The sequence below is a fragment of the Coregonus lavaretus genome (assembly GCF_964263955.1).
Source record: "Coregonus lavaretus genome assembly, chromosome: 12".
In the NCBI taxonomy this organism is placed as follows: Eukaryota; Metazoa; Chordata; class Actinopteri; order Salmoniformes; family Salmonidae; genus Coregonus; species Coregonus lavaretus.
In genome coordinates this window covers 14386369-14412865 of record NC_139999.1, presented here as the reverse complement: position 1 = coordinate 14412865, position 26497 = coordinate 14386369, and the positions used below count along the sequence as shown (strand labels likewise).

Here is a 26497-nt window from a genome sequence, read left to right as displayed (position 1 = left end):
ACCGTTCTCATGATCATTGCAACTCCACGAGGTGAGATCTTGCATGGAGCCCCAGGCCGAGGGAGATTGACAGTTATTTTGTGTTTCTTCCATTTGCGAATAATCGCACCAACTGTTGTCACCTTCTCACCAAGCTGCTTGGCGATGGTCTTGTAGCCCATTCCAGCCTTGTGTAGGTCTACAATCTTGAACCTGACATCCTTGGAGAACTCTTTGGTCTTGGCCATGGTGGAGAGTTTGGAATCTGATTGATTGATTGCTTCTGTGGACAGGTGTCTTTTATACAGGTAACAAGCTGAGATTAGGAGCACTCCCTTTAAGAGTGTGCTCCTAATCTCAGCTCGTTACCTGTATAAAAGACACCTGGGAGCCAGAAATCTTTCTGATTGAGAGGGGGTCAAATACTTATTTCCCTCATTTAAAATGCAAATCAATTTATAAAATTTTTGACATGTGTTTTTCTGTATTTTTTTGTTGTTATTCTGTCTCTCACTGTTCAAATAAACCTACCATTAAAATTATAGACTGATCATGTCTTTGTCAGTGGGCAAATGAACAAAATCAGCAAGGGATCAAATACTTTTTTCCCTCACTGTATAAAGATCCAGTCCATTAAAAAAATTGGAGGCCCCTTACACTTCAGTGTTGTGATGCAAAATATATAGCGCATAGAATTAAAAAGGTATTGTCGGATATTATTCATTCTAATCAGACAGGTTTTTTACATGGGCGATACATTGGAGATAATATAAGGCAAGTATTGGAAACAATAGAACACTATGGAAAATATTGGAAACCAGGCCTGCTATTCATAGCAGACTTCGAAAAGGCATTTGATAAAGTACGACTGGGGTTTATATATAAATGCCTGGAGCATTTCAATTTTGGAGAATCTCTTTATAAAATGGGTCAAAATCATGTATAGTAAACCTAGGTGTAAAATAGTAAATAATGGCTATTTCTCAAAGTTTTAAACTGTCAAGAGGAGTGAAACAAGGTTGTCCACTATCAGCATATCTATTTATTGTGGCCATCGAGATGTTAGCTATTAAAATCAGATCCAATAATAATATCAGAGGATTAGACATCCAGGGCTTAAAAACAAAGGTGTCATTGTACGCTGATGATTCATGTTTTCTTTTAAATCCACAACTAGAATCCCTCCACAGCCTCATAGAGGATCTAGATACATTTTCTAATCTCTCTGGATTACAACCAAATTATGACAAATGTACTATTATGTATTGGATCACTAAAAAATAAAAAGTTTACATTACCATGTAGTTTACCAATAAAATGGTCTGATGGTGATGTGGATATACTCGGAATACATATCCCAAAGGGAATAAATGATTTCACTTCAATAAATTTTTATAGAAAGTTAGCAAAAATAGATAAGATCTTGCTACCATGGAAAGGTAAATACCTGTCAATTTGTGGAAAAATCACCCTGATTAACTCTTTAGTATTATCCCAGTTTACCTATTTGCTTATGGTCTTGCCTACGCCTAGCGAACAGTTTTTTTTAATTATATGAGAAAAAAATATTCAATTTTATTTGGAACTTGCCAGACAAAATTAAAAGGGCCTATTTATATAATGAATATGAATTAGGAGGACAGAAATGATTAAATATTAAAGCATTAGACCTATCACTAAAAGCTTCAGTCATACAAAAGTGATACTTAAATCTGAACTGGTTCTCAAGCAAATTAGTAAGATTGTCTCACCCAATGTTCAAGAATGGATTTCTTCAGATTACAACCGCTCATTTTCAGTTATTTGAAAAGGAAATCATCTCCCAAATATCACTATTTCTAAAACAAGCCATAAAAAGTTGTTTGCAATTTCAATTTAATCCTCCAGAAACGACAGAACAAATAATGCAACAAATATTGTGGTTAAATTCAAATATACTAATTGACAAAAAACCTTTATTTTTTGACAAAATGTTTAAAAAAGGTATAATCTTCGTAAATGATATCATCGGTAGGACTGGTGGAGTTGTGATGCAGCTAACAAAAACATATGGAAATGTCTGCTCTACTCAAAATTACAACCAAATAATTACAGCCTTACCGCAAAAATGGAAGAGGAAAGTGGAAGGGGGAGAAAGTAAGGAACTTGTCTGTCGGCCTTGCATTAAAGAACATAATTGGTTAAGGAAAACTGTGATAAATAAAAAAGTATATCAGTTTCATTTAAGGACCAAAGAATTAACAGCCGTCCCATATAGATTGCAAAATAGTTGAAGAGATTTTTGATGTACCGATCCCATGGCATAGTGTTTATGAACTGACACGCAAAACGACACCGGATTCAAAAATTAGAATCTTTCAATTAAAATGATTATATAAAATACTTGCTACCAACAGAATGTTATTTAAATGGGGGATACAATCTTCCCAGCTCTGCAGATTTTGCTGTGAAGAAACAGAATCATTAGATCATTTGTTTTGGTTCTGTCCATTTGTAGCTTGTTTTTGGACACAGGTCCAGGAATGGCTAAAGGATTGCAATATTTACTTGGAGCTAACCTTGCAGATAGCACTACGGGGTGATCTGAAAAGTCATAGTCAATCGATCAATAATATAATAATACTTTTAGCGAAAATGTTTATTTTTCATTCACAATCTGTAGAAGCAATGAGAATAGAAAGGTTCAGAACTTTTGTAAAACATCACAGTACAGTTGAAATATATATGGCAAATAGAAATCCTATATGGATGGTGTTAAAGAGATAGATGGGAGGTGTTGAATGGAATTGAAGGATGGGACTAATAACAAATAACAACAAATAATAACAAGATAACTAATAATGTAAGCGTACTGTGTCCATAATAAGTATATAGGTTGTATGTTGGGAGCTTTTGGGAAAGAGCACAGTTAGAAAGATATGGCATATAGAAGCAAACCGGATGGACATCATGAAAATGATCGGAGAGGTTGAGAGTAGAAGAAGTTCACGAGCAAAAACAAATAAAATAGAATTATTGTAAAATTGACTGTGTCCATAAAATGTAGATAGTAAGTATAAGCTGGAAGTAGAGGCCTAAGCATTGTTGTTCACTAATTTACCCCAAGTAGGGAAAGGATGGCAGGGTTGAAAAGTAATAAAGGGGAGTGTGTGTGTATATATATATATAAACATGGGGGATTGGAAGTGATGCAGACAATTACATTGATGGAAGTTACAATCTATCTGCAATATTAAGCTGATCTACCCCCCCCCCACCCCACCCCCCCAAAAAAAAAGGAAGAAGTCACTGCTCCAAAATCGCCATAAAATCGCCAGAATACGGTTTGCAACTGCACATGGGGACAAAGATCTGACTTTTTTGAGAAATGGCCTCTGGTCTAATGAAACAACAATACAACTGTTTAGCCATAATGACCATCGTTATGTTTGGAGGAAAAGGGGGAGAACTTGCAAGCCGAAGAACACCATCGCAACCGTGAAGCACGGGGGTGGCAGCATCATGCTGTGGAGGTACTTTGCTGCAGGAGGGACTGTTGCACTTCACAAAATAGATGGCATCATGAGGAAGGATAATTATGTGGATATATTGAAGCAACATCTCAAGACATCAGTCAGGAAGTTGAAGCTTGGTCGCAAATGGGTCTTCCAAATGGACAATGACCCCAAGCATACTTCCAAAGTTGTGGCAAAATGGCTTAAGGACAACAAAGTAAAGCTATTTGAGTGGCCATCACAAAGCCCTGAACTCAATCCTTTAGAAAATGTGTGGGCAGAACTGAAAAAGCGTGTGCGAGCAAGGAGGCCTACAAACCTGACACAGTTACACCAGCTCTGTCAGGAGGAATGGGCCAAAATTCACCCAACTTATTGTGGGAAGAATGTGGAAGGCTACCCGAAACATTTGACCCAAGTTAAACAATTTAAAGGCAATGCTACCAAATACTAATTGAATGTATGTAAACTTCTGACCCACTGGGAATGTGATGAAAGAAATAAAAGCTGAAATCAATCATTCTCTCTACTATTATTCTGACATTTCACATTCTTAAAATAAAGTGGTGATCCTAACTGACCTAAAACAGGGAATTTTTACTAGGATTTAAATGTCAGGAATTGTGGAAAAACTGAGTTTAAATGTATTTGGCTAAGGTGTATGTAAACTTCAACTGTATATAAAGTACCAGTCAAAAGTTTGGACACATCTACTCATTCAAGGGTTTTTCTTAATTTTTACTATTTTCTACATTGTACAATAATAGTGAAGACAAACTATGAAATCATGTAGTAACCAAAAAAGTGTTAAACAAATCAAAATATATTTTATATTTCAGATTCTTCAAATAGCCACCCTTTGCCTTGATGACAGCTTTGCACACCCTTGACATTCTCACAACCAGCTTCACCTGGAATGCTTTTCCAACATTCTTGATGGAGGTCCCACATATGCTGAGCACTTGTTGGCTGCTTTTCCTTCACTGTGCGGTCCGACTCATCCCAAACCATCTCAATTGGGTTGAGGTCGGGGGATTGTGGAGGCCAGGTCATCTGATGTAGCACTCCATCACTCTCCTTCTTGGAAAAATAGCCCTTACACAGCCTGGCAGTGTGTTGGGTCATTGTCCTGTTGAAAAACAAATTATAGTCCCACTAAGCCCAAACCAGATGGGATGGCGTATCGCTGCAGAATGCTGTGGTAGCCATGCTGGTTAAATGTGCCTTGAATTCTAAATAAATCACAGACTGTGTCACCAGCAAAGCACCCCCACACCATAACACCTCCTCCTCCATGCTTTACGGTGGGAACTACACATGCGGAGATCATCTGTTCACCCACACCGCGTCTCACAAAGACATGGCGGTTGGAACCAAAAATCTCAAATTTGGACTCCAGACCAAAGGACAAATTTCAACCGGTCTAATGTCCATTGCTCGTGTTTCTTGGCCCAAGCAGGTCTCTTCTTCTTATTGGTGTCCTTTAGTAATGGTTTCTTTGCAGCAATTCGACCATGAAGGCCTGGTTCTCACAGTCCACTCTGAACAGTTGATGTTGAGACGTGTCTGTGACTTGAACTCTGTGAAGCATTTATTTCGGCTGCAATTTCTGAGGCTGGTAACTCTAATTAACTTATTATCTGCAGCAGAGGTAACTCTGGGTCTTCCATTCCTGTGGCGGTCCTCATGAGAGCCAGTTTCATCATAGTGCTTGATGGTTTTTGCGACTGCACTTGAAGAAACTTTCAAAGTAACTGAAATGTTCCGGATTGACTGACCTTCATGACTAATGGACTGTCGTTTCTCTTTGCTTATTTGAGATGTTCTTGCCATAATATGGACTTGGTCTTTTACCAAATAGGGCTATCTTCTGTATACCCCCCTTACCTTATCACAACACAACTGATTGGCTCAAACGCATTAAGAAGGAAAGAAATTCCACAAATTAACTTTTAAGAAGGCACACCTGTTAATTGAAATGCATTCCAGGTGACTACCTCATGAAGCTGATTGAGAGAATGCCAAGAGTGTGCAAAGCTGTGATCAAGGTAAAGGGTGGCTAGTTGAAGAATCTCAAATGTAAAATATATTTTGATTTGTTTAACACTTTTTTGGTTATTACATGATTCCATATGTGTTATTTTATAGTTCTGATGTCTTCACTATTATTCTACAATGTAGAAAATAGTAAAAATAAAGAAAAACCCTTGAATGAGTAGGTGTTCTAAAATCTTTTGACTGTATATATAGAAAACACAGGAAAATCACCTTTTGGACTGCACTGGCCTTTAACTGGTAGGGGACGCTAAATGTACTGCATATTCCATGTCCTGTATCTAATCTAGACTGAGATGGTGAAACCAGAGAAAGTGATGTTGACATGCATGCAGTACTGTAGTGTAGGAAAGTCAGCACTTTTCTGATAGCAGGTATAGCAGTTACACAGTGCTTCTGGTGAAATCATCACATGGCCATCATGGCTTTTGTTTAGAGACTGAAATAGTTGGAGATTGGTTTCATCAAATCAAATCACATTTTATTGGCCACATGTGCCGAATACAATAGGTGCAGACATTACAGTGAAATACTTACTTACAACACTTAACCAACAGTGCATTTATTTTTTATAAAAAAAGTAAAATAAAACAACAACAAAAAAGTGTTGAGGGAAAAAAAGAGCAGAAGTAAAATAAAATAACAGTAGGGAGGCTATATACAGGGGGGTACCGGTGCAGAGTCAATGTGCGGGGGCACCGGCTAGTTGAGGTAGTTGAAGTAATATGTACATGTGGGTAGAGTTGTAGCTTACAATATGGACAGACACACTTGCCTTGCCAGGCTTTGCTATGATGCAGTGTGTTTGTGAATAATTTAAGAACTCTTTATATGGGTTAGTTTTTTCCCCCATCGAGTCTCAGGGGGGCGTGTGGAGAAATGCAGAAACTCCCATCCCAAGATTTTTTTCTTTAATTAAAAGAAACGCCACCCAGCCCGGCTCTCCACCGGGACAGTGATTTTGAGTCTACCAGGAGCTCTAATTGAATCAGTTAACCCATAAATCAGTTTACCCCCTAAATCATCATATATTTAGCAGTAAAACAGATGCTATGATCAGAACTCTGAGTTCAGGCAGCTCACCTTCAGACATCCTTAGACTTTTCTCTGTCTGTTACTCTCAGCCTTTTACAGTGAAGACAACACCACCAAATATACCAACAATGGAATTGGGCTACAGAGCTGAGAGTATAATGGGATTTACTTCAGCCATGTATTATTGAGATGTCTGTCTCTGGTTGATTGCACTGTGAATTATTCTCCCTCTGAGGGAAATTCTAATCGACCCCAAGCTTTGAAAATATTAAAACATATTTGCTCAACAATGTATTATTGTTGCAGTGTTTCAAAATAAAAGCCAGGAATAAAACACAGGTCCGTGCTTTAGATGGCAGTAGGACTGTGACTGGAGTATGGTACACGTTATTGTGTGGACTACCTTAGACACAGGTTGTTGCAACCGTACCTCTCCTCTCCTGTTGTCCAGACTGACAATTTCTCAAAGAATATCAATTATTCTCTCTGCTTAGGAAGTCATTTTAAAGGTCCTGATCTCACTTTCCCTTGACAATTGAGATCTTATCAGGATTAATATAAAATATTTAAAATCATGTGTTGCTTGTGGCTTCAGGGAGGAACACCATTGAAAAATAAATTAAATGGGGTCGAATGCAGAGCTAAATAATGCAGCTGGAGTGTGGAGCTGCAGCCCCAGAGCCAGCAGGTCTATTCCCTCCTTGATTAGCCGGGCTCAGACCTGGGCAGAAACCCAACACGTTGCTCCAGCTCCCAGTCCAGCTACAGTTGGCTACCTACACTGAGGCTGAGGAAGCACTGCTTCAGGAGGGGCTTAGCATTTCACCAGCCGCTGTCTCTAACTAAGGAGCACCATAGACAAGGAGAAGCCTCACCACAAAACACAGCTCCCTCCGATTACAACCAAAGCCACACACACACACACACACTTATTACACACCACTGTTGATTCTTTTTGGAGTATGGATAGTGTTTTAATAGCATTTGTTAAAGCCCTAATGTGTCAGTCCCAAAGAAAAGCCTCTGATTCCTTTACCCTTTTGTCTGGAGATAACGTCCCTGTGGTACCAGGCCAGGCAGGGCATTGTCTTTTCTGTGTCGTTCTTTACTGTGGTCCCTCCTCTCCCCACAGGGCTCCTACTGGGCCATCGACGCCAACCCAAAGGAGGACGCCCTGCCCACACGGCCAAAAAAGAGGCCGCGGTCCGGAGAGCGGGTGAGTCCTCCAGAGACACCACATCCTCCCCTGAAACTTTTGTGTTTTACACATGTAGATACCCTCTCTTAACCCATGCCAACACCGGGAATGATGAGTGGGCTCATGTGGAAAATGGGGTAACCATATCATACAAAGTCTTCACATACAGCTCTTTTGTTTCTTGTTCAATCTCTCTCGCTCTCTCGCTCTCGCTCTCGCTCTCGCTCTCGCTCTCGCTCTCTCTCTCTCTCTCTCTCTCTGATCGCTTCTTTGGCTCATCCTCTTTGTCTCTCTCTCTCCTGTATACTCTCACACACACACACAGTAGGAGTTTATCTCCTCCCTTTATGTAACTGCCTCTCGATGTGGCTCAGCCTTGTCTTTTAGCAGGGTCCTTATTAATAAACTATGCCCCAGGCTGCCGTTACTTACATACATTGCATTCTGCAGTAATTTTTTTAACAAACATCAATTAATGTGCGCTGGCTGTTCTTTCTGAGCGGGAGCTTTTGTCTTTAATTATGTATGAGTCTGGTCCAGTGTAATGCACAGCCTCACTGGTTTAGTCAACTGCCCAGATTGACCTGGCTCTGAGGCATCCATCCATCCATCTCTCCCTGGCTGCTGCAGACTGCAGTCTGGCCTCCCCTGTGTGGCCCACCACAGGCCACAAGACATACAGGGGGGCTTCTGTTGAAACCCAAAGACACAAAGCGGAAAAGGCAAACCCACTCACTCAGTTAACCACCCACGTGTGTGGTTTTAAGATGGGGAGCGGGATGGAGAGATGCACATCCTATTCTATACAGTACATACACCTGTATGTGTGTGTAAATGAGTTTAAATATAGTCATTGGTGTGTAATTCTAAAGCAAAACAAATACACAATATTCACACTATTCACCCGCCCTCAAGTTTGTGCATGTATGTTGTTAGTATGACATGCACACCATCCTCCCTTACTACAGATGTCACTGTCGGCCTACAAGGCATTCCATTAAGTCTCAGACATTTAGAAAATGGTGACTTTGTTAAATCTCATTTATGTTTATCATGAATTAAAAATGGTATTGTTGCCAGCCAATCCTCTTACAGTAAGCAGTTTTGGGAGACAGGCGCGGTGGTGTTATCTCTCCCGACGGAGCGCCTCGCGGGGAGCAATGGGGGCAGTGCACTTCTCTTCAGCTCCTCAGGAAATATTTCAAATGTGACCTAAATAAAGGTGTTGCTTCTTTTGTTATTTATAAATGGTCCTGGTGTATTTTACATAATAGAGATCTGCATCCCTCCCTCTTTCCTGAAAGGAAAACTATCTTCCCAACAAATACGGCAACATATGAGTGTTAAAACCTTTACCTTGGCACATATGGCTTGAGGTCCTGTATTATTCTTAGAATTAGTTAGGAGTGTATATTTTAGTGGTCCTATATTTGATAATTAGCTAAAAGTAATAATGTTTTGTCTCCCTCCCCCAGGCTTCCACACCGTACAGCCTGGAGTCAGAGTCTTTGGGAATGGACTGTATGATCTCTGGAAGTGCCTCTCCAACTCTGGCAATCAACACTGTGACTAACAAGGTAACTACCCAGCATGCACCTGCACACACTGCACCACCCTGACCCCTCCTTCCTCCCTTTGCCCACCCACCCACAGCTTGTTCCTCACTGAGAGCAGCACTCAACCAGGATACACACACACCCCCTCTACAGTACATCTCACACTGTAACACACTGCAGCACAAGAAGCACTGTATAGCCTGCACTGGGAGTCTGGACTGCATCATGTTAGCTCCCCACCGTGCCTGCTCCACTTAGCCTGCACTGGGAGTCTGGACTGCATCATGTTAGCTCCCCACCGTGCCTGCTCCACTTAGCCTGCACTGGGAGTCTGGACTGCATCATGTTAGCTCCCCACCGTGCCTGCTCCACTTAGCCTGCACTGGGAGTCTGGACTGCATCATGTTAGCTCCCCACCGTGCCTGCTCCACTTAGCCTGCACTGGGAGTCTGGACTGCATCATGTTAGCTCCCAACTCATGCTGCACAGAAGTTAACCCACCTGAATAATGTGACACGGCATGTAGAAATGTTGAAACTGTTCATTACTGTTCTCAAAACAATGTACATACAGGCTAGAACACTTTACAATGCAAGGAGATACCGGTAGCTTACAGCTGAAGCCAACATCAATTCACTACCCCTAGTACTTTGTTTGTGATAATGTGCAAACCATAAGGCAAAATATGCTTATTTCAAAGCTTATTGCCACCAAAACCTTATTAAATCACTTAATCAATCTCTCACGTCTCTCCAAAGATTATCTATTGCCTCAGCGAACTGACTCTGTGTGTGAATATATCTCTGACGGGCTGCCCTCTTCTTGCCTCGTGAATGATGTCATTACTGGTTAAAGAGATGGCGTGCACCTTTATATACTGAACAAAAATATAAATTTTGTGCACAAATATGTTTACATCCCTGTTAGTGAGCATTTCTCCTTTGCCAAGATAATCCATCCACCTGACAAATATATAAGCGCAACATGCGACAATTTCAACGATTTTACTGAGTTACAGTTCATATAAGGAATTCAGTCAATTGAAATAAATTAATTAGGCCCTAATCTATGGATTTCACATGACTGGGCATACCTGTGTAATGATCATGCTGTTTAATCAGCTTCTTGATATGCCACACCTGTCAGGTGGATGGATTATCTTGGCAACAGAGAAATGCTCACTAATAGGGACGTAAACAAATTTGTGCAACAAATTTGAGAGAAATTAGCTTTTTGTGCTAAGCAACATTTCTGGGATCTTTTATTTCACCTCATGAATAATGGGACCAACACTTTACATGTTGATTTTTATATTTTTGTTCAGTATAGAATTGCAAAAACAAAGTCAAATTGATTATGTATAATTGATTCGTTTTGAAAAATGTTGACGTAATACAATTCTAATGTAATGATATTGAACTGAAAAGATGCCCAAAGATTGAACAGTACAGTAGCTGAGTTTCTGTCTGTATCAAGTGCCATTCTGTGACTTTGGCTAATATGCCTTTTATTGCTGTGGTATCGTTTTGTTATCGTGATGGTATTGAGTATCGTGATACTAAACCTGGTATCAGTATCGATGTCAAAATTATGGTATCGTGACAACACTACTCTACACACACCTGAAAGTTAATGGATGTTGATGCCCAGTCCTTTTCTTGTATGTCCATGAGATGTGGTTGGGGACATTGCCTAGCCTGACGACTCACACTAAATTGTTCCGCTGCTCTGTTGTTCGCTACATACACTACCAGTCAAATGTTTTAGAACACCTACTCATTCCAGGGTTTTTCTTTATTTTTACTATTTTCTACATTGTAGAATAATAGTGAAGACATCAAAACTATGACATAACACATATGGAATCATGTAGGAACCAAAAAAGTGTTAAACAAATCAAAATATGTTTTATATTTGAGATTCTTCAAATAGCCACCCTTTCTCTTGATGACAGCTTTGCACACTATTGGCATTTGAAGAATCTCAAATATAAAATATTTTGATTTGTTTAACACTTTTTTTGGTTACTACATGATTCCATATGTGTTATTTCATAGTTTTGATGTCTTCACTATTATTGTACAATGTAGAAAATAATAAAAATAAAGTAAAACCCTGGAATGAGTAGGTGTTCTAAAACTTTTGACCGGAAGTGTACTTTAGTCTGAGACTGCCATCACTGAAGTCGTCTGTGGTGACGAGGGCTGTTGTACAAAACAAAGTCATCATCGATTTGATCGTCTCTAACAAAGCCAATGACGAATGTTGAAACCGCCGCTTTACCCATGTGTGTTCTGGACCAATCAGACGGCCCCGAATGTGTTCACATTCGGTGAAGGGTCAGGCAAGTACTCAGATCCAGATTCGCTGCGGAGAAGAAACTAACGCCCGCGGGCGTGCCGTAGCGTTTGGCTGGAGGAGTCTGGGTAGCCAGGCAAGACATTACTCTGTGTGTGGATGTCTGTTGCCATATAACCCTCACTGCAGAGAAAGAGCGGGAGAAACCACAGGGACCGCAAGCTGTTGGCTTTGAATGCGCTGTTCACTCTGAAATTTAAATAGGCTTTTTAACCTTTTGCACCCCAGTATCTCTATTTGCACATCATCTCTTGCACATCTATCATTCCAGTGTTAATACTAATTGAAATTATTTTGCACTATAGCCTATTTATTGCCTTACCTCCATAACTTTCTACATTTGCACACACTGTATATATATTTTCTGTTGTATTTTTGACTTTATGTTTTGTTTTACCCCATATGTAACTCTGTGTTGTTTTTATCGCACTGCTTTGCTTTATCTTGGCCAACTTGTTCTCAACTGGCTTACCTGGTTAAATAAAGGTAGTTGAGTGTGAGAAGAAGAGGGGGTGTGGTCTGGGGTAGAGTAGTTGAGTGTGAGAAGAAGAGGGGGTGGTCTGGGGTAGAGTAGTTGAGTGTGAGAAGAAGAGGGGGTGTGGTCTGGGGTAGAGTAGTTGAGTGTGAGAAGAAGAGGGGGTGTGGTCTGGGGTAGAGTAGTTGAGTGTGAGAAGAAGAGGGGGTGTGGTCTGGGGTAGAGTAGTTGAGTGTGAGAAGAAGAGGGGGTGTGCTCTGGGGTAGAGTAGTTGAGTGTGAGAAGAAGAGGGGGTGTGCTCTGGGGTAGAGTAGTTGAGTGTGAGAAGAAGAGGGGGTGTGGTCTGGGGTAGAGTAGTTGAGTGTGAGAAGAAGAGGGGATGTGCTCTGGGGTAGAGTAGTTGAGTGTGAGAAGAAGAGGGGGTGTGCTCTTGGGTAGAGTAGTTGAGTGTGAGAAGAAGAGGGTGTGGTCTGGGGTAGAGTAGTTGAGTGTGAGAAGAAGAGGGGGTGTGGTCTGGGGTAGAGTAGTTGAGTGTGAGAAGAAGAGGGGGTGTGCTCTGGGGTAGAGTAGTTGAGTGTGAGAAGAAGAGGGGGTGTGGTCTGAGGTAGAGTAGTTGAGTGTGAGAAGAAGAGGGGGTGTGGTCTTGCTCTTCTGTCCTCGTGGGGACCTGAAATCCCTAAAAGTCCCCACAAGGATAGTAAAACAAGGAAAATTCTCCCTCGTTGGGACATTTCCCACGTCCCGACGAGGACAAAGGCTATTTTGAGGTTAGGTTAGGGGTTAGTGTTAGGGCTTAGGGAAAATAGGATTTAGAATGGAAATCAATTTTAGTGCCCCACGAGGATAGAACCGCGTGTCTGACCGTGTGTGTGTTGTTTTGTAAGTGGCTGCCCTTTCGATAGGAGGCCTTTCTTTGGCGTGTGAGATGGGCTAAGGAGGAGCCCCTGTAAACACACACTTCTGTCTTTCCTGCTCTCATCTCAACAAATAATCACTTGCCATTGATTTGCTGGGAAAATTTGAGGTTTCAAACCTCAGTTGGTCATTTAACACAGACATCCTCCACAGAATATTAAGAACAGTTTGATTTCACATATAAGAATCATGGAAAACAAAATCCCAAAAAATTCTGAACATGCCTGCTTCAGGCAAGGTTATAGCGGGGCTGTGTGTGTGAGAGAGGATGTTATTATGAGTGTCTTTTGTTCTCCTGATTGTAACTGTTGCTATGATAAAGCAAAGTGGAGAAGCAGCAACAGATCTCAGCCCTACTCCTGAGAGAGAGCTTGTTTTTCACTGTGTTACACCGTAAACATACAACTGGCCACGCCTCTTTTGGTGCACTGTGCCAAACCACAGGAATTCCCTCCTTTCTCTCTCCCTCTTTCTTGCTCTCTATTTTCTCTCAATTCAATCTCTCTCTCTGTCTCTCATGTTCCCGCCTTCTCTGAGAGGCCAATGGGATGCTGGGTCAGGACTACAGAACCAGTGTCTGTTAGACATGCCTCAAGTCTCCCTCCCTTTTTCTTTCTCATTCCCTCTCTCTCACACAAACACGTTGTTTTATTTCTTTCTCTAGTCTAATCTGAGGTAGCTGTTTGCAGTGGCGTGAATGAGACAGAAGTCTGACACTAGAGTGTGATAAAGGAAGGGGGATTGCAGGAAGAAGTGTGTGTTTACTGAGGGAGACGTCTTGTCCTGTGCTTTGCTTCTCTTTATCCCTCTTAAATCCCGTGAGCAGGGATTCTGCTGAACACTGGCAGGCATTGTTAGAGACACCTGGGTGAATCTCGCTTTGATTTCATAATCCATGTCTCATGCTCCAGATTAGTTTTATGTAAAAGACACACCTGGCTTTTTACTTAATTTACTGCTAAGAATAGAACACACACTAACTCCTGCTAGTTGCTAGCACCAAACACGCATCAGGATTTACTGTGGCGGGAGCTCCTGCCTGTGTGAGCATGCCTGTCTTTGTGGGACTGCATGACTTTGCGTGTGTGAGAGACTGTGGCTTGCTCGAGTGGGCGTCTTGACTCTGGGGTCTGTGTAAACCACAGAGCAGTGAGGTTTGGAAATCATCACACTTTATGGATGAGGGGAGTAAAAATAGATTTGTGACTTAAGGCTAAAACCCTCTTTTATGACTTCATTACACGTAACATTTATATTTCTGCAGCGCGCTGTTTGATTATCATTGTAGTGCTGATTCTCAGACGTGCCTAAGCCCTAGTCTTAGCCGTTCATTGATTTCCCCCTTCATGCTAATGAACACTGGAGCCAAGCCCACACTGAGTGGTGGAAGGCTAGAGTTGACTAATTAGCTTCTCTTTCATCCCCTTCCCCCACCACATAATCACTACAACACTGGATCCAACACTCTCTCCTCTGACTGTTATTAAAGCACAACATTTTTGTGTCATGCTCTGTTGAGGGATTAGTGCTTTTTGAGGACGAGTTTGGTTATACAAAAATAATCACAGATTTCAGTTTTGATTATTTTTAAACATTAAATGCATTATGAAATAATGACATTAAAATTATTTTGGTGGCAATTCCAAACCTGAAAATAACATTCAATTGTATCTGTCAGGTCCACATTGGGTAGACATCAATAGAAAAATAGGACATTACTATGAAATAATAACATATTTCATATTATTTATTACCTGGTTTTTATTTGATGGCTTTATTATTTTTCATTCTTTAAAGCCATCTCATCTCTGCTCAGGCAGTAACAGGCAGCCAGCCAGACAACCATCTAACGTTATCGCTCTGCTCCCCATACTGTACTGTCTTTGAGTCATCCTATTTAGCCAGGCTAGTTGCTAGCTAGTAGCTGCTTAAGTATGCTGCAGAGCTGTCTGACAAAATAATTTTACTAGTGCTTCAAAATATATAAGGCATACTTTCAAGACTGCTTATTAGCAACTACTCCAACTATCAATCGGGTAGAGCTACCTCAAGAACTGTCTCTATCCCCCTCGTCATTGTGTTGTGTTAATTCTTATCTCATGCGGTCTGTGTAGGCTAGCCGTCTCTGTCCTAGCCGGGAAGAACAACAGGCGCAATGGATTCTGTTCATTGTAGTTAATTACCAAGTTTCTGCTCTGAACTAGGTCGAATATTTGCCTAATGAAAACTACAACTCCCTTCAGCCCAGCGTCCCACATAGTTCTTGACTAAATTTCTCTCGTGAATGATTCGATTTCTCTCTAGAGAAAAATAACGAACTATGGGGGATGCTGGGCTGAAGGGAGTTGTAGTTTTCATTAGGCAAATATTCGACCTAGTTCAGCGCAGAAACGTGGTAATTAACTACTATGGAATTCAAGTAATTGAACCGACGTTTAATTTGTATGGTTACTTGCTCAGCACTAGTCGGAGTGTCTGTACTAAGAGTGCCTATATAACAGTAACAGAGGATAGCAGCCAGATCTGGGTTCAAATGGTATGTTTTCTTTCAAACGCTGAGCGGATGATTAAGCTTGCCTGGTTTGACAGAGATGCCGGGTTTTCACTTTTGTGACTATTCCGTTGGTTCCATTGTGTCAGGCAAGCTCAATCAAGCACAAGTACTATTTGAGCCCAGGTCTGGAGGGCTGTCAGGCCAAGACTTCCCTCTGCCTCAGAAAGCAGAGCAGCCTTCATGTCCTGCTGCTGCTGCGTGTTAGACTGAGAGGGAGAGAGAGGGCGCAGGCAGGGCCACAGCCACTCAGCCTGATGAGCAGAGAGCCCTGGACGGACACGGCCAGACTGCCAGACTGCCAGACTGAGACACATCACCAGCACCATCCAGGCTGTTAGTGCTGCTGCCAATACCTGCACTGTCACACACACCAGCCAGTCGTATTGCTAGCATAGCTGCCATTCCACACATCCTTTCAGTTTCACACAATGGAAAAAACGGTTCTCATTATATTCATCGCCAGATTGTTTCTACCAACAGTGCTACTTAATAGCAGTCTGTTGTGTGACACCACAATACACCATTTTTTTCTTTAGCAAAACCTTTTCAGATGATAATAATGAAGATGGTCCTTTTGCAGTGCTCTGGCTGCTTGCGTTGCTTTATTGAAAGGTCAGGGTCTCGGTTGCATTGAAGGCCTTTGTTGTCCCAAACCGATTTGCGCTCTGTGAGCAGATGGGTCTGACATGGCCAGTACAATGACCTTTAGTAAAAAGGGGGACGTCCACCCTTACCTACCCAGAGAGAAGAGCCTTTACCTGGACACTTATTCAGAAGGAGCCCCTGTGGCTCGGGTGGCTGTGGAGCTTCAGAAAAGATGTTCCTGGCCAGCCACCCTCTTAGTTCAAAGAAAGCACTCTGATAACATCAGTACACACATGCTTTGCACAGGTATTGAATTCCTAGACACATACCCACATGCACACAAACAGAATTCAGTTTGTTATGGAACAAAACTGATTTGCATGCATTTTTCCCATCCCCACCCATTATTTGGGGAAATGGTGACTCACCATCAGAATGATAATGATTGTATATGGCATGCAGTCTTCGTGGAACCCTGTTGGTCTAGGTTGTGTGATGTGCGGTATGCAAGAAAAGCTAACACAGTGTCTTATTTCAGGTGGCATTATACAACCCAGACCAGGATGGGAGTGACAGCCCAAGAAGCAGCCTTAACAACAGCCTGTCTGACCAGAGTCTGGCCTCCGTCAATCTGAACAGTGTGAGCAGCGTGCACAGCTACACACCGGTAAGACCTCACACTGCAGCCTCTAACCACAGTGTTACAGCTGTACACACTGCTAAGACCAAGCAACACAAACAACAACTACAGGATCCCAGTTAGACAACATTTAGAACAGCGATTGGGTCGCAGGAGGTTTTGAATGGGACGCGAGTGTCTGAGTAAAAAAATTAAACATGTTATTTATTTTTTATCAAACATACTCCAGTCTGAACTGAAATGACTAAAACCACATAGAAAGTGTGTGTAAATGATAATGTAAACACCAGTCTCAACCTCAACAGTGAAGAGGCGACTCCGGGATGCTGACCTTCTAGGTAGTCTGAGATATGGCTATTTCTTTGCAACTCTGCCTAGAAGGTCAGCATCCCGGAGTTGCCGCTTCACTGTTGACGTTGAGACTGGTGTTTTGCGGGTACTATTTAATGAAGCTGCCAGTTGAGGACCTGTGAGGCGTCTGTTTCTCAAACTAGACACTAATGTATTTGTCCTCTTGCTCAGTTGTGCACTGGGGCCTCCCACGCCTCTTTCTATTCTGGTTAGAGCCAGTTTGCGCTGTTCTGTGAAGGGAGTAGTACACAGTGTTGTACGAGATCTTCAATTTCTTGGCAATTTCTCGCATGGAATAGCCTTCATTTCTCAGAACAAGAATAGACTGACGAGTTTCAGAAGAAAGTTATTTGTTTCTGGACGTTTTGAGCCTGTAATCGAACCCACAATTGCTGATGCTCCAGATACTCAACTAGTCTCAGTTTTATTGCTTCTTTAATCAACACAACAGTTTTCAGCTGTGCTAACATAATTGCAAAAGGGTTTTCTAATGATCAATTAGCCTTTTAAAATGATAAACTTGGATTAGCAAACACAACGTGCCATTGGAACACAGGACTGATGGTTGCTGATAATGGGCCTCTGTACGCCTATGTAGATATTCCATTAAAAATCAACCGTTTCCAGCTACAATAGCCATTTACAACATTAACAACGTCTACACTGTATTTCTGATCAATTGGATGTTATTTTAATGGACAAAAAAAATGCTTTTCTTTCAAAAACGAGGACATTTCTAAGTGACCCCAAACTTTTCAACGTTAGTGTGTCAATCTCTAACCACAGTGCCCCAGCTATACATCAGCTAAGACCAAACAAGCACCACATATAACTGTCACTGTATCACAGTTAGACATACAGTAATTTAGGCTGTGCATGCCGATCTCTTATCACAGTAGATAGCTGAAACCCTGGACATTAAACACAGTGAATCAGCTCTACTCTGAGGGCAGTGCCCCAGACCAGTTACTTGCCGTACATCTCATATAATCAGAGACCCAGGAGTTTCCCTTCAGAAGAGCTGTAGACAGTGAGAGACTAAAGGGGTTGTGGGGTTGGTGCGCTAGCGCAGAATATCAGGAGGGGTTAAGGGAAAGTGAGAGCTGTACACGCGCTTGGAGAGCAGACTGAGAGAGCTGTTGCCTGTGATGTCCTCCCACCAGAGATACCCCCTTCTTTGGTGTGGTCCTCCTGATTCCCAGGGTGCTATTTGCTCCAGGCTCTCTACATCGATCCGTTCAGACTGATGGATGTTCCTCCAGTGCTGCTGAGAGCAGACTCTGTTTATTACTGCCTCACTTCAGCCAGGCAGACTCAGACTGGATTCTATAGCAAGGTTATCTATACTGTAGCCCACCAGTACGTCTGCAAAGCCGTTTGCTGTGGTAAAGAATATGTACTCTAACAGCAAGACTCCTTGAAGTGATAGCTCCATTATTAGTGTCCTTCACATGTTAAACCTGGTATGGCTTGAAAGCTACCCCTGTGATGCTGAGATAAAGAATATATACTGTTCTTAAACGTCTATTCTACTTCATGTAAATGCAAGGTACCTCCTCAGTTATAGAATAATGAAGGCTCCATATTAGTGTTTTTCTCATCACAAACCTTATTAGACCGTCTTGCTAGAGGGCATCATTGCCTGCCCTCTCATACACCAGTGGATAAAAATCGACCATCACACAGTACTGTAAATGGGTAAAATGATTGGTTATTTGTACAAGGCTTTGGTGTTGATTGTGTTTTAAATACATTTTGCAGGCCATCTATTGTATTGGCTTTGTGTTGATTTTGGTTACACTTTTAATACTTTTTGAGGTAAGGCTGCAAGCAGCGTTCAAGACAGTCAAAGGCATATAGTTGATGTTTAGTTTGAGGAGTGACCACTGTACACACCAGATATTTAGCTGCTTATACATGTTCATTATGGGTTCTTAGAAGTTCGATTAGGTTAGTGGACTGGACTAAAATATAGGCCTAGATCTGTTGCACAAAAAATATACTTAACAAAAATATAAATGCATTATGCAACAATTTCTATGATTTTACTGAGTTACAGTTCATATAAAGAAATCAGTCAATTGAAATAAATTCATTAGGCCCTAATCTATGGATTTCACATGACTGGGAAGGGGCGCAGCCATTGGTGGGCCTGGGAGGGCATAGGCCAGCCACTGGGGCCAGCCAATCAGAATGGAGTTTTTCCCCACAAAAGGGCTTTATTACAGACCGAAATACTCCTCAGTTTCATCAGCTGTCTGGGTGGCTGGTCTCTGACGATCCTGCAGGTGAAGAAGCCGGAAGTGGAGGTCCTGGGCTGGCGTGGTTGTGAGACCGGTTGGACGTACTGCCAAATTTTCTAAAACTACATTATGGTATAGAAATGAACATTCAATTCTGATTGACCTGCAGTCAGCATGCCAATTGCACGCTACTTCAAAACTTGAGACATCTGTGGCATTGTGTTGTGTGACACAACTGCACATTTTAGTGACCTTTTATTGTCCCCAGCACAAGGTTCACCTGTGTAATGATCATGCTGTTTAATCAGCTTCTTAATATGCCACACCTGTCAGGTGGATGGATTATCTGGGCAAAGGAGAAATGTTCACTAACAGGAATGTTAAGAAATGTGTGCGTATGGAACATTTCTGGGATCTTTTCTTTTAGCTCATGCAACATGGGACCAACACTTTACATGTTGCATTTATTTTTGTTCAGTGTAGAAAAATGTTTTGCATGAAATGTTTGTGGCTCTCTTGTTCTCCAGCAGATCCATGTGCAGATATCCATGGATGTCTCTGAGACGTATGTTTCCCAGTCAAGTGTCACTGTTCAATGATGTAGTCGGTGCTCTTCACCAGTTAAAGTTGTAGTCTGTGTTTGACTGTGGTAATAGGTTCGTATTGTAGTTTAGTATGTTAGGCTGAGGTGTGTACCGCTATGTTGTACTGAATGATAGAGCACAGCTGTCGGTGTTAGGTGCTAAGAAGAGTAGATTTGATTTAATTCATTGCTCCAAAATCTCTAATTATCTCTCCTCTATTTCTACTCCTCTCCTTCTCTCTCTCCTCCTCCATCCCCAGGTGACTAACCACCCAGAGCCGGTGTCTCAGTCGATGAGCCTCCAGCAGCCCCTCCAGCAGCCCCTCCAGCCCCAGTACAACATGCCAGAGAGGGACAAGCAGCTCCTCTTCTCTGACTTTGAAGATCTCAGTGCCTCCTTCCGCAGCCTTTACAAGTCTGTCTTTGGGCAGTCCTTCAGCCAACAGGGTGAGTGCTCGTCACGAGGGCAGGATGACACATACCGGGGAGTGTTAGTAAACTCGTGCAGAAGATGCCAGGATCATTCTATGGCTATTGTTTTGCACCAAACAGCTGGTCAAAGGAGAGTGGAATTGGCGCTAATTAAGTTTAGTGATTTCGATGAGTTATTCAATAGACAGTAGCCGTAGTGCAAATCTATATGGGTATTTTCATGGTCTACTGTGTGCTAAAGCCACATGCAAAAGCCTCTGGCCTCATTCCCAATGCTAAGCATAAAAGAGAGTTGGCAAGTTCGTAGCAGAATAATGCCATAGACTTTATTTATTATATGGAATGAAACATGTAAATGCTTACTCTGGCTGTAATCTAGTATATCTTTAGGATGCTTTTCCTTGTATAACCTACTTTCACAAATCTAATGCATTTCATGCTAATGTTGTCAGTGTTCCTCTCCTTTAATCTATCATCTATGTTTCATTAGCTTAAAGTTGTTCCCTTTTTATGTGCATAAAAGTGAAATCTCTTAGTCAGACAAGCCCTTGCAATTAAAAAGTGTAAATAAGCGAGCGAGAGCATTTCACACCCTGGTGCTGTAGACAGTGAGCTAATTCACCAGCTTTGATAATAGGTAATGAGCTCGCATTATTATTCTGGGGCTGAGCGCTAATTGCTTTCTGTATTTCCCTGGTTGGACAATGGGCTTTCTGTGCCGATAAGAGATCCACCTTTGTCACCCCTGCAGTAAGTGTTCTGGGGCAGTGGCGAGGGGCTGGTGTCAACTCTAAAAGCACTCCAGTGAAATAGGTTTACTGTGCCAAAGCCGGTAGCCTAGCGGTTAGCCTAGTGGTTAAGAGCGTTGGACCAGTAATCTAAGGGTAGCTGGTTCTAATCTCCAAGCCGACTAGGTGAAAAATCGGCCAATGTGCCTTTGAGCAAGGCACTTTAAATGTAATTGCTCCTGTAAGTCGTGCCGATGAGATACCCTGCAGTAAGTGTTCTGGGGCAGTGGCGAAGGGCTGGAGTCAGCTCTAAAAGACTCTAATAGACTGAAATGGAAATGGAAAGGCCTTAAGAACCGCTCCCCTAGACATGATTGCTGTTGGGTGTGCAGATGTTCGCGCTCCAGTCGTGCTTGTTTAGAAAATAGTGCTGCCGCACAATGAAAATGGTCAAAAGAAACGCAGGGTGCAAAAGAAGAAAAGCTCAGGCTCTCTAGTGCTGCTGAGTCATTCCTTTAGCTCGTTCAAAATGGCAGCTGTGTCGTCTCAATGTATCATTAGTTTATGTTACATTGTATGTTTATATCAAATAATGATTCAATTCTCTAAGCAGAGAGCAATAATAATTGCTGTGTTTTGTGTGTGTCTATATGGACTTCCAGGTTTGATGGGCATGCCAACGGAGTCATCCCAGCAGACCCACACCTCCTGCTCCTATCAGCACTCCCCCAGTGGCACCATTAGCACCCAGAACAGCCTGACAAACAACCACTCCAGCAGCGGTGGCCAGGTGCCCCTGTCCCACCCTCCCCAGCTCCCGGGCCAGAACTCCCACCCGGGCCATGGCTCGCCCCACACACAGCACCTCTCCCAGCACGGCCCACACAACCAACACGCCCAGCACACCCAACACAACCAACACCAACACCCACAGCACCCCCATCACCCTGCACACTCCCAGCATTGTCCACACCCATCGCAGCACGCCCAGCACCCGCAGCAGCACACGCCGCACCCCTCCCAACACGCACAGCAGCACTGCCAGCACCCCTCCCAGCAGCAGCATCAAAGCCTGGCTCACCAGCCTCATCCTGCCCAGCAACAGATGGCCTGCAACACGGGTAAGACCTGCCTCTCTCTTCCACACCGATGTCTCTCACACACACACATTCAGATACACTCAGGGATAACCCTCTGAAACACAGCTGGACATTTGTTCTGTATAAGTACCAAGACCTGCGGACAGTAAATCACCATCTGATTTATGCTGTTTGCTGTAATGAGAACAAAGCAAATGCTGCATCCATACAGCAGACAGTACCTCTGGAGCACAGCAACCTTTTCAGAGGGAACTGGCTCCTACCAGTGGCCAAAGTAGAGTACCGTTGCAGGAAATGTAGCGACTGATGGACTCCTCCAGCCTCTAAAAACCAATCTGTGCTCCATCTGTGTTTACAGGTCTGCCCTCTGACTGGTACCCAAATCTGGACGCACTGAAAGAGAGCTGCCGTATTGCCAGCAGTTATAACTGGGCTGATGTCGACCTTTCACCTTTTCAAGGTGTGGCCATGAAGGATTATGTAAATGCATCGCATTGACACATCCAATTTAAGCCTCAAGAAATAGGCTAACTATACAGGCTGCTTGTTTTTGCAATGTGTCTTACCTGTATTCTTTTCACCAACATTTTAAAAGCTGTTTATTATGATTACAAGAGTCATTTTATCCTAATTATTTCATGGCTGATTGCCCATGATGAGCACCATTAGACACATTGGAGCGCTCTCTTTTTGTTGGTGTGCTGACATGTTGCCAATCAAGAGTTTAATTTGAAGGAGCTCTACAATAAAGAACACTGCCTTCAAGTTTAATTACCAAACACTGTGTAGCTCAGCAGGTCACAGAGTTGAGCCAATTACAGTATACAATTGCAAGGTAGGCCGTTTTAATTAAGTATCACCGCTAAAGTTCAGTTATGTAATTAAAGCATATTTTTTAACATAGATAAAAGTATCTACACCCACTTTTGACATTTATGGGTTTGACTGGTGAGCTACTGAGGCGGCTGTGTGTCGCTGTTGTTTTACTTGGCTGATGATACGTTTGTTTGACCCCGTGCAGGACTGAAGGAGAGCATGAGACTTGCAGAGCAGAACAACTGGGCCCTGGAGCCCACACAGATCGCAGATCTCTGCTCATCTATCAACCAGTTCTTTGCCCGCACCGGCGTCATTCAGCCACAGGGGGCAGTGCAGCCACCACCCGTACCCGTATGCCATGGCTCCATGCACCCCAACAAGCCCAGCCAGCACATCACCACAGGTGGGTGACTCCTCACCTCTAACCTGCATCCCAGCTAACACAATTATTGCATTTAGCACTCCAGATCACTGGACATTGGTGACATTTTCCTTTATGTAAATGTCAACTGAGTGTACAAAACATTAGGAACACCTTCCTAATATTGAGTTGCACCCCCTTTTGCCCTCAGAACAGCCTCAATTCGTTGGGGCATGGACTACAAGGTGTTGAAAGCGTTCCACAGGGATGCTGGCCCATGTTGACTCCAATGCTTCCCACAGTTGTGTCCAAGTTGGCTGGTTGTCCTTTGGGTGGTGGACCATTCTTGACACACACGGGGAAACTGTTGCGTGAAAGAGCACGGCGCTTGTAACGCCGAGGTAGTGGGTTCGATCCCCGGGACCACCCATACACAAAAAATTTATGCACGCATGACTGTAAGTCGCTTTGGATAAAAGCGTCTGCTAAATGGCATATTATTATTATTATTAAAAACCCAGCAGTTTTTCAGTTCTTGACACACTCAAACCGGTGTGCCTGGCACCTACTACCATACCCCGTTCATAGGCACTTCAATCTTCTGTCTTGCCCATTCTATGGAAGACACATTTCGGTTGAATGCATTCAGTTGTACAGCTGACTAGGTTTTCCCCTTTCACCCTCTGAATGGCACATATACACAATCCATGTCTCAATTGTCTCAAGGTCTAAAAATCCTTCTTTAACCTGTCTCCTCCCCTTCATCTACACTGATTGAAGTGGATTTAACAGGTGACATCAATTAGCGATCATAGGTTTCACCTGGATTCACCCGGTCAGTCTGTCATGGAAAGAGCAGGTGTTCTTAATATTTTGTCCATTCAGTGTATATTGCATTAATGCTGCTGACCAGGTGGATTGTTTTAGCTAGCACATACATTATTTTGGGATTGTGATATTTGAGTTTGTCTTTCTCTCCACAGGAAATCTCTACATGGACTCCAGACAGAGCATGTCTATGATGGGCCCCCCAGGGTACCCCCACATGCCCCCCATGAGCAGCGCAGGCCCCACAATGACAGGTACAGAACAGCGGCAGCCCCCATTCAACTACTCACTAAACTAGGTCTCAGTTAAGGGCATGGTCTCTACAGTACACTCCGAGTATTCATCAAACCTATCCTTCCACATTCTACAAGCACTACAACAACACCTCGACAGGTCCTTTTCCCATTCAACTACTCATTTAATCAATGAAGCTTGCACAGTGCATGTGTGTCTTTGTGTGTATGTACTATGCCCTGACTCCCCTTCTCTCTTCTCTTAGGACACCATGCACAGATGAACCAGCAGCACATGATCTCTCCCAGAAACTTCCAGATGCACCGCATGCCAGCTGATGACATCCAGGATGACTTTGACTGGGACTCTATTGTCTAATGTTAGATGTTGTGCCCCTATGAGGAGCGGTCAGGAGGTGCAGAGCAGGTGGGAGTAGGCGGAAGAAACCAGGCTGAGCTGTACGCTCTAACGAGGAGACTGACTGCTGCTGCTGCTGGTGGGATACAGAACAGAAGAACAGGTGTCATTTTCCGAGGAGAGAGGGAGAGAGACTTCAGAGTGCTGACATTTTTACAAACAAAAACGAAACATACAAAATAAATGTTACTTTGAAGACAATCATATTTACTAGGACATGTTTAAATGGTGGCTTATGTGCTTGTCTTGACGAGGCAAGTAGCACACGTTCATGTCAAAACAAATCCTCCAGTCCTCGTCCCTCAGCCAGCAGCTTTCCAAAGTTCCCCCAGCTCCCTCCGTAACTGTTGTGTGATATGAGCGACTTGTTCCACTTGTTATCCTTCTCCTGTTGACTTTAGGCCTCAGCTGCCTCTTGGATGAGATTGTCTCTCTCTATTCGTTTTTATTATTTTATGGAAAACGCAGGCTGCCTCAGTAATGTGGTGCTTGTTGGTCACCTATGGGTGGACGATGGATCCCCAATAGTGGGTTTATTGGTAGAAAGGTTAGGTTTACAATAACTGAGGTTATGTTATGAACAGGGTGTTTTGCATTGAACTAGGCTTCATATAAAGATTACAAATGCTTTATCATAGAGTAATCTATCCAGTTGTCCTTTAACCAACCCACCTGGCCCATTTTTTAAAAAGCTAATTGTGTACATTCAGAAACATTACCGGCAGTATTTGTTGTGGTTTTGTGTCTATTCTGTCAAAAATGTCATACCTTTATCTCCAATACTCCAACAAGACTGAGTGGATGAATGAGTGGATGAATGAGTGGATGAAATCCAGACCTCCTCATCACATTTGTTTTCTTCGTCTGGCTTTTTTTCCTTTGTCTGAATAATACGTTCTCTATCACTACATCCTTCCACTGGTCCTGCAATCAATGAGATTGATTATAATTTCCCTGTACTAGTGTATTAAGGGAATAGGTCATAGTTAATACACAAAATGAATTTGAGTACACGTATACGTCTGTAGGTGTCTCTTCATCTATTCTAGGATATTTTCCTATTCTCTCATGATGCAGGAAATGTACTGATTTAACTCAATTATTAAATCATAGGGTCTACTACAAGCAATAGGAATGTTCTTCATTCAGATGCTATACATCTGAAATCATCAGAATCAGTATCAATCTCCCCAATATGTTATTGGTTGTGACCCAGTCAGACTTCCACTGCAAGGCAGGAAATATGCTGTCATACCATATAAAAAAGGGAACGAGGTGTGTGTGTGTGTGTGTTTGGTTTTATTGTAATTTTAGGGCTATGGTTGTTTGTTGCAATCATCTGCATATGCTATCAATGAGCACAAAACGGATGCACACACAAAAAAAGATGAATGCAAAGGTTAGAGGCAGATATGGATTTTGTAGGCAGGGTTTCTTATGCAGACAAATGAGCGCTCTGGTCAACAGCCAAGTGGAGATAGAGGATGGGAGACTAGTGGTGCTGGAAACACTCCTGTTCTCTCTGTGCCTCAGTGGTGCCTTAATCAGACTGGCCCT

General features: G+C 42.6%; 1 protein-coding gene across 1 annotated transcript in view; it reads left to right on the top strand.

Annotated features, from left to right (window-relative positions):
* Positions 1–26216, top strand: part of LOC311138489 (forkhead box protein J3-like) — a 117312-nt gene extending 91096 nt beyond the window's left edge. Inside the window, exons 4-12 of the mRNA XM_084173184.1 lie at positions 7696–7779; positions 9237–9338; positions 16743–16871; positions 20282–20468; positions 21844–22302; positions 22640–22741; positions 23303–23503; positions 24445–24543; positions 24789–26216. Of these exons, the coding sequence (XP_084029310.1) occupies positions 7696–7779; positions 9237–9338; positions 16743–16871; positions 20282–20468; positions 21844–22302; positions 22640–22741; positions 23303–23503; positions 24445–24543; positions 24789–24901 (1476 nt within the window). The 3' untranslated portion in view covers positions 24902–26216. The remainder of the gene's footprint in view (positions 1–7695; positions 7780–9236; positions 9339–16742; positions 16872–20281; positions 20469–21843; positions 22303–22639; positions 22742–23302; positions 23504–24444; positions 24544–24788) is intronic.
* Positions 26217–26497: the final 281 nt, after the last annotated feature.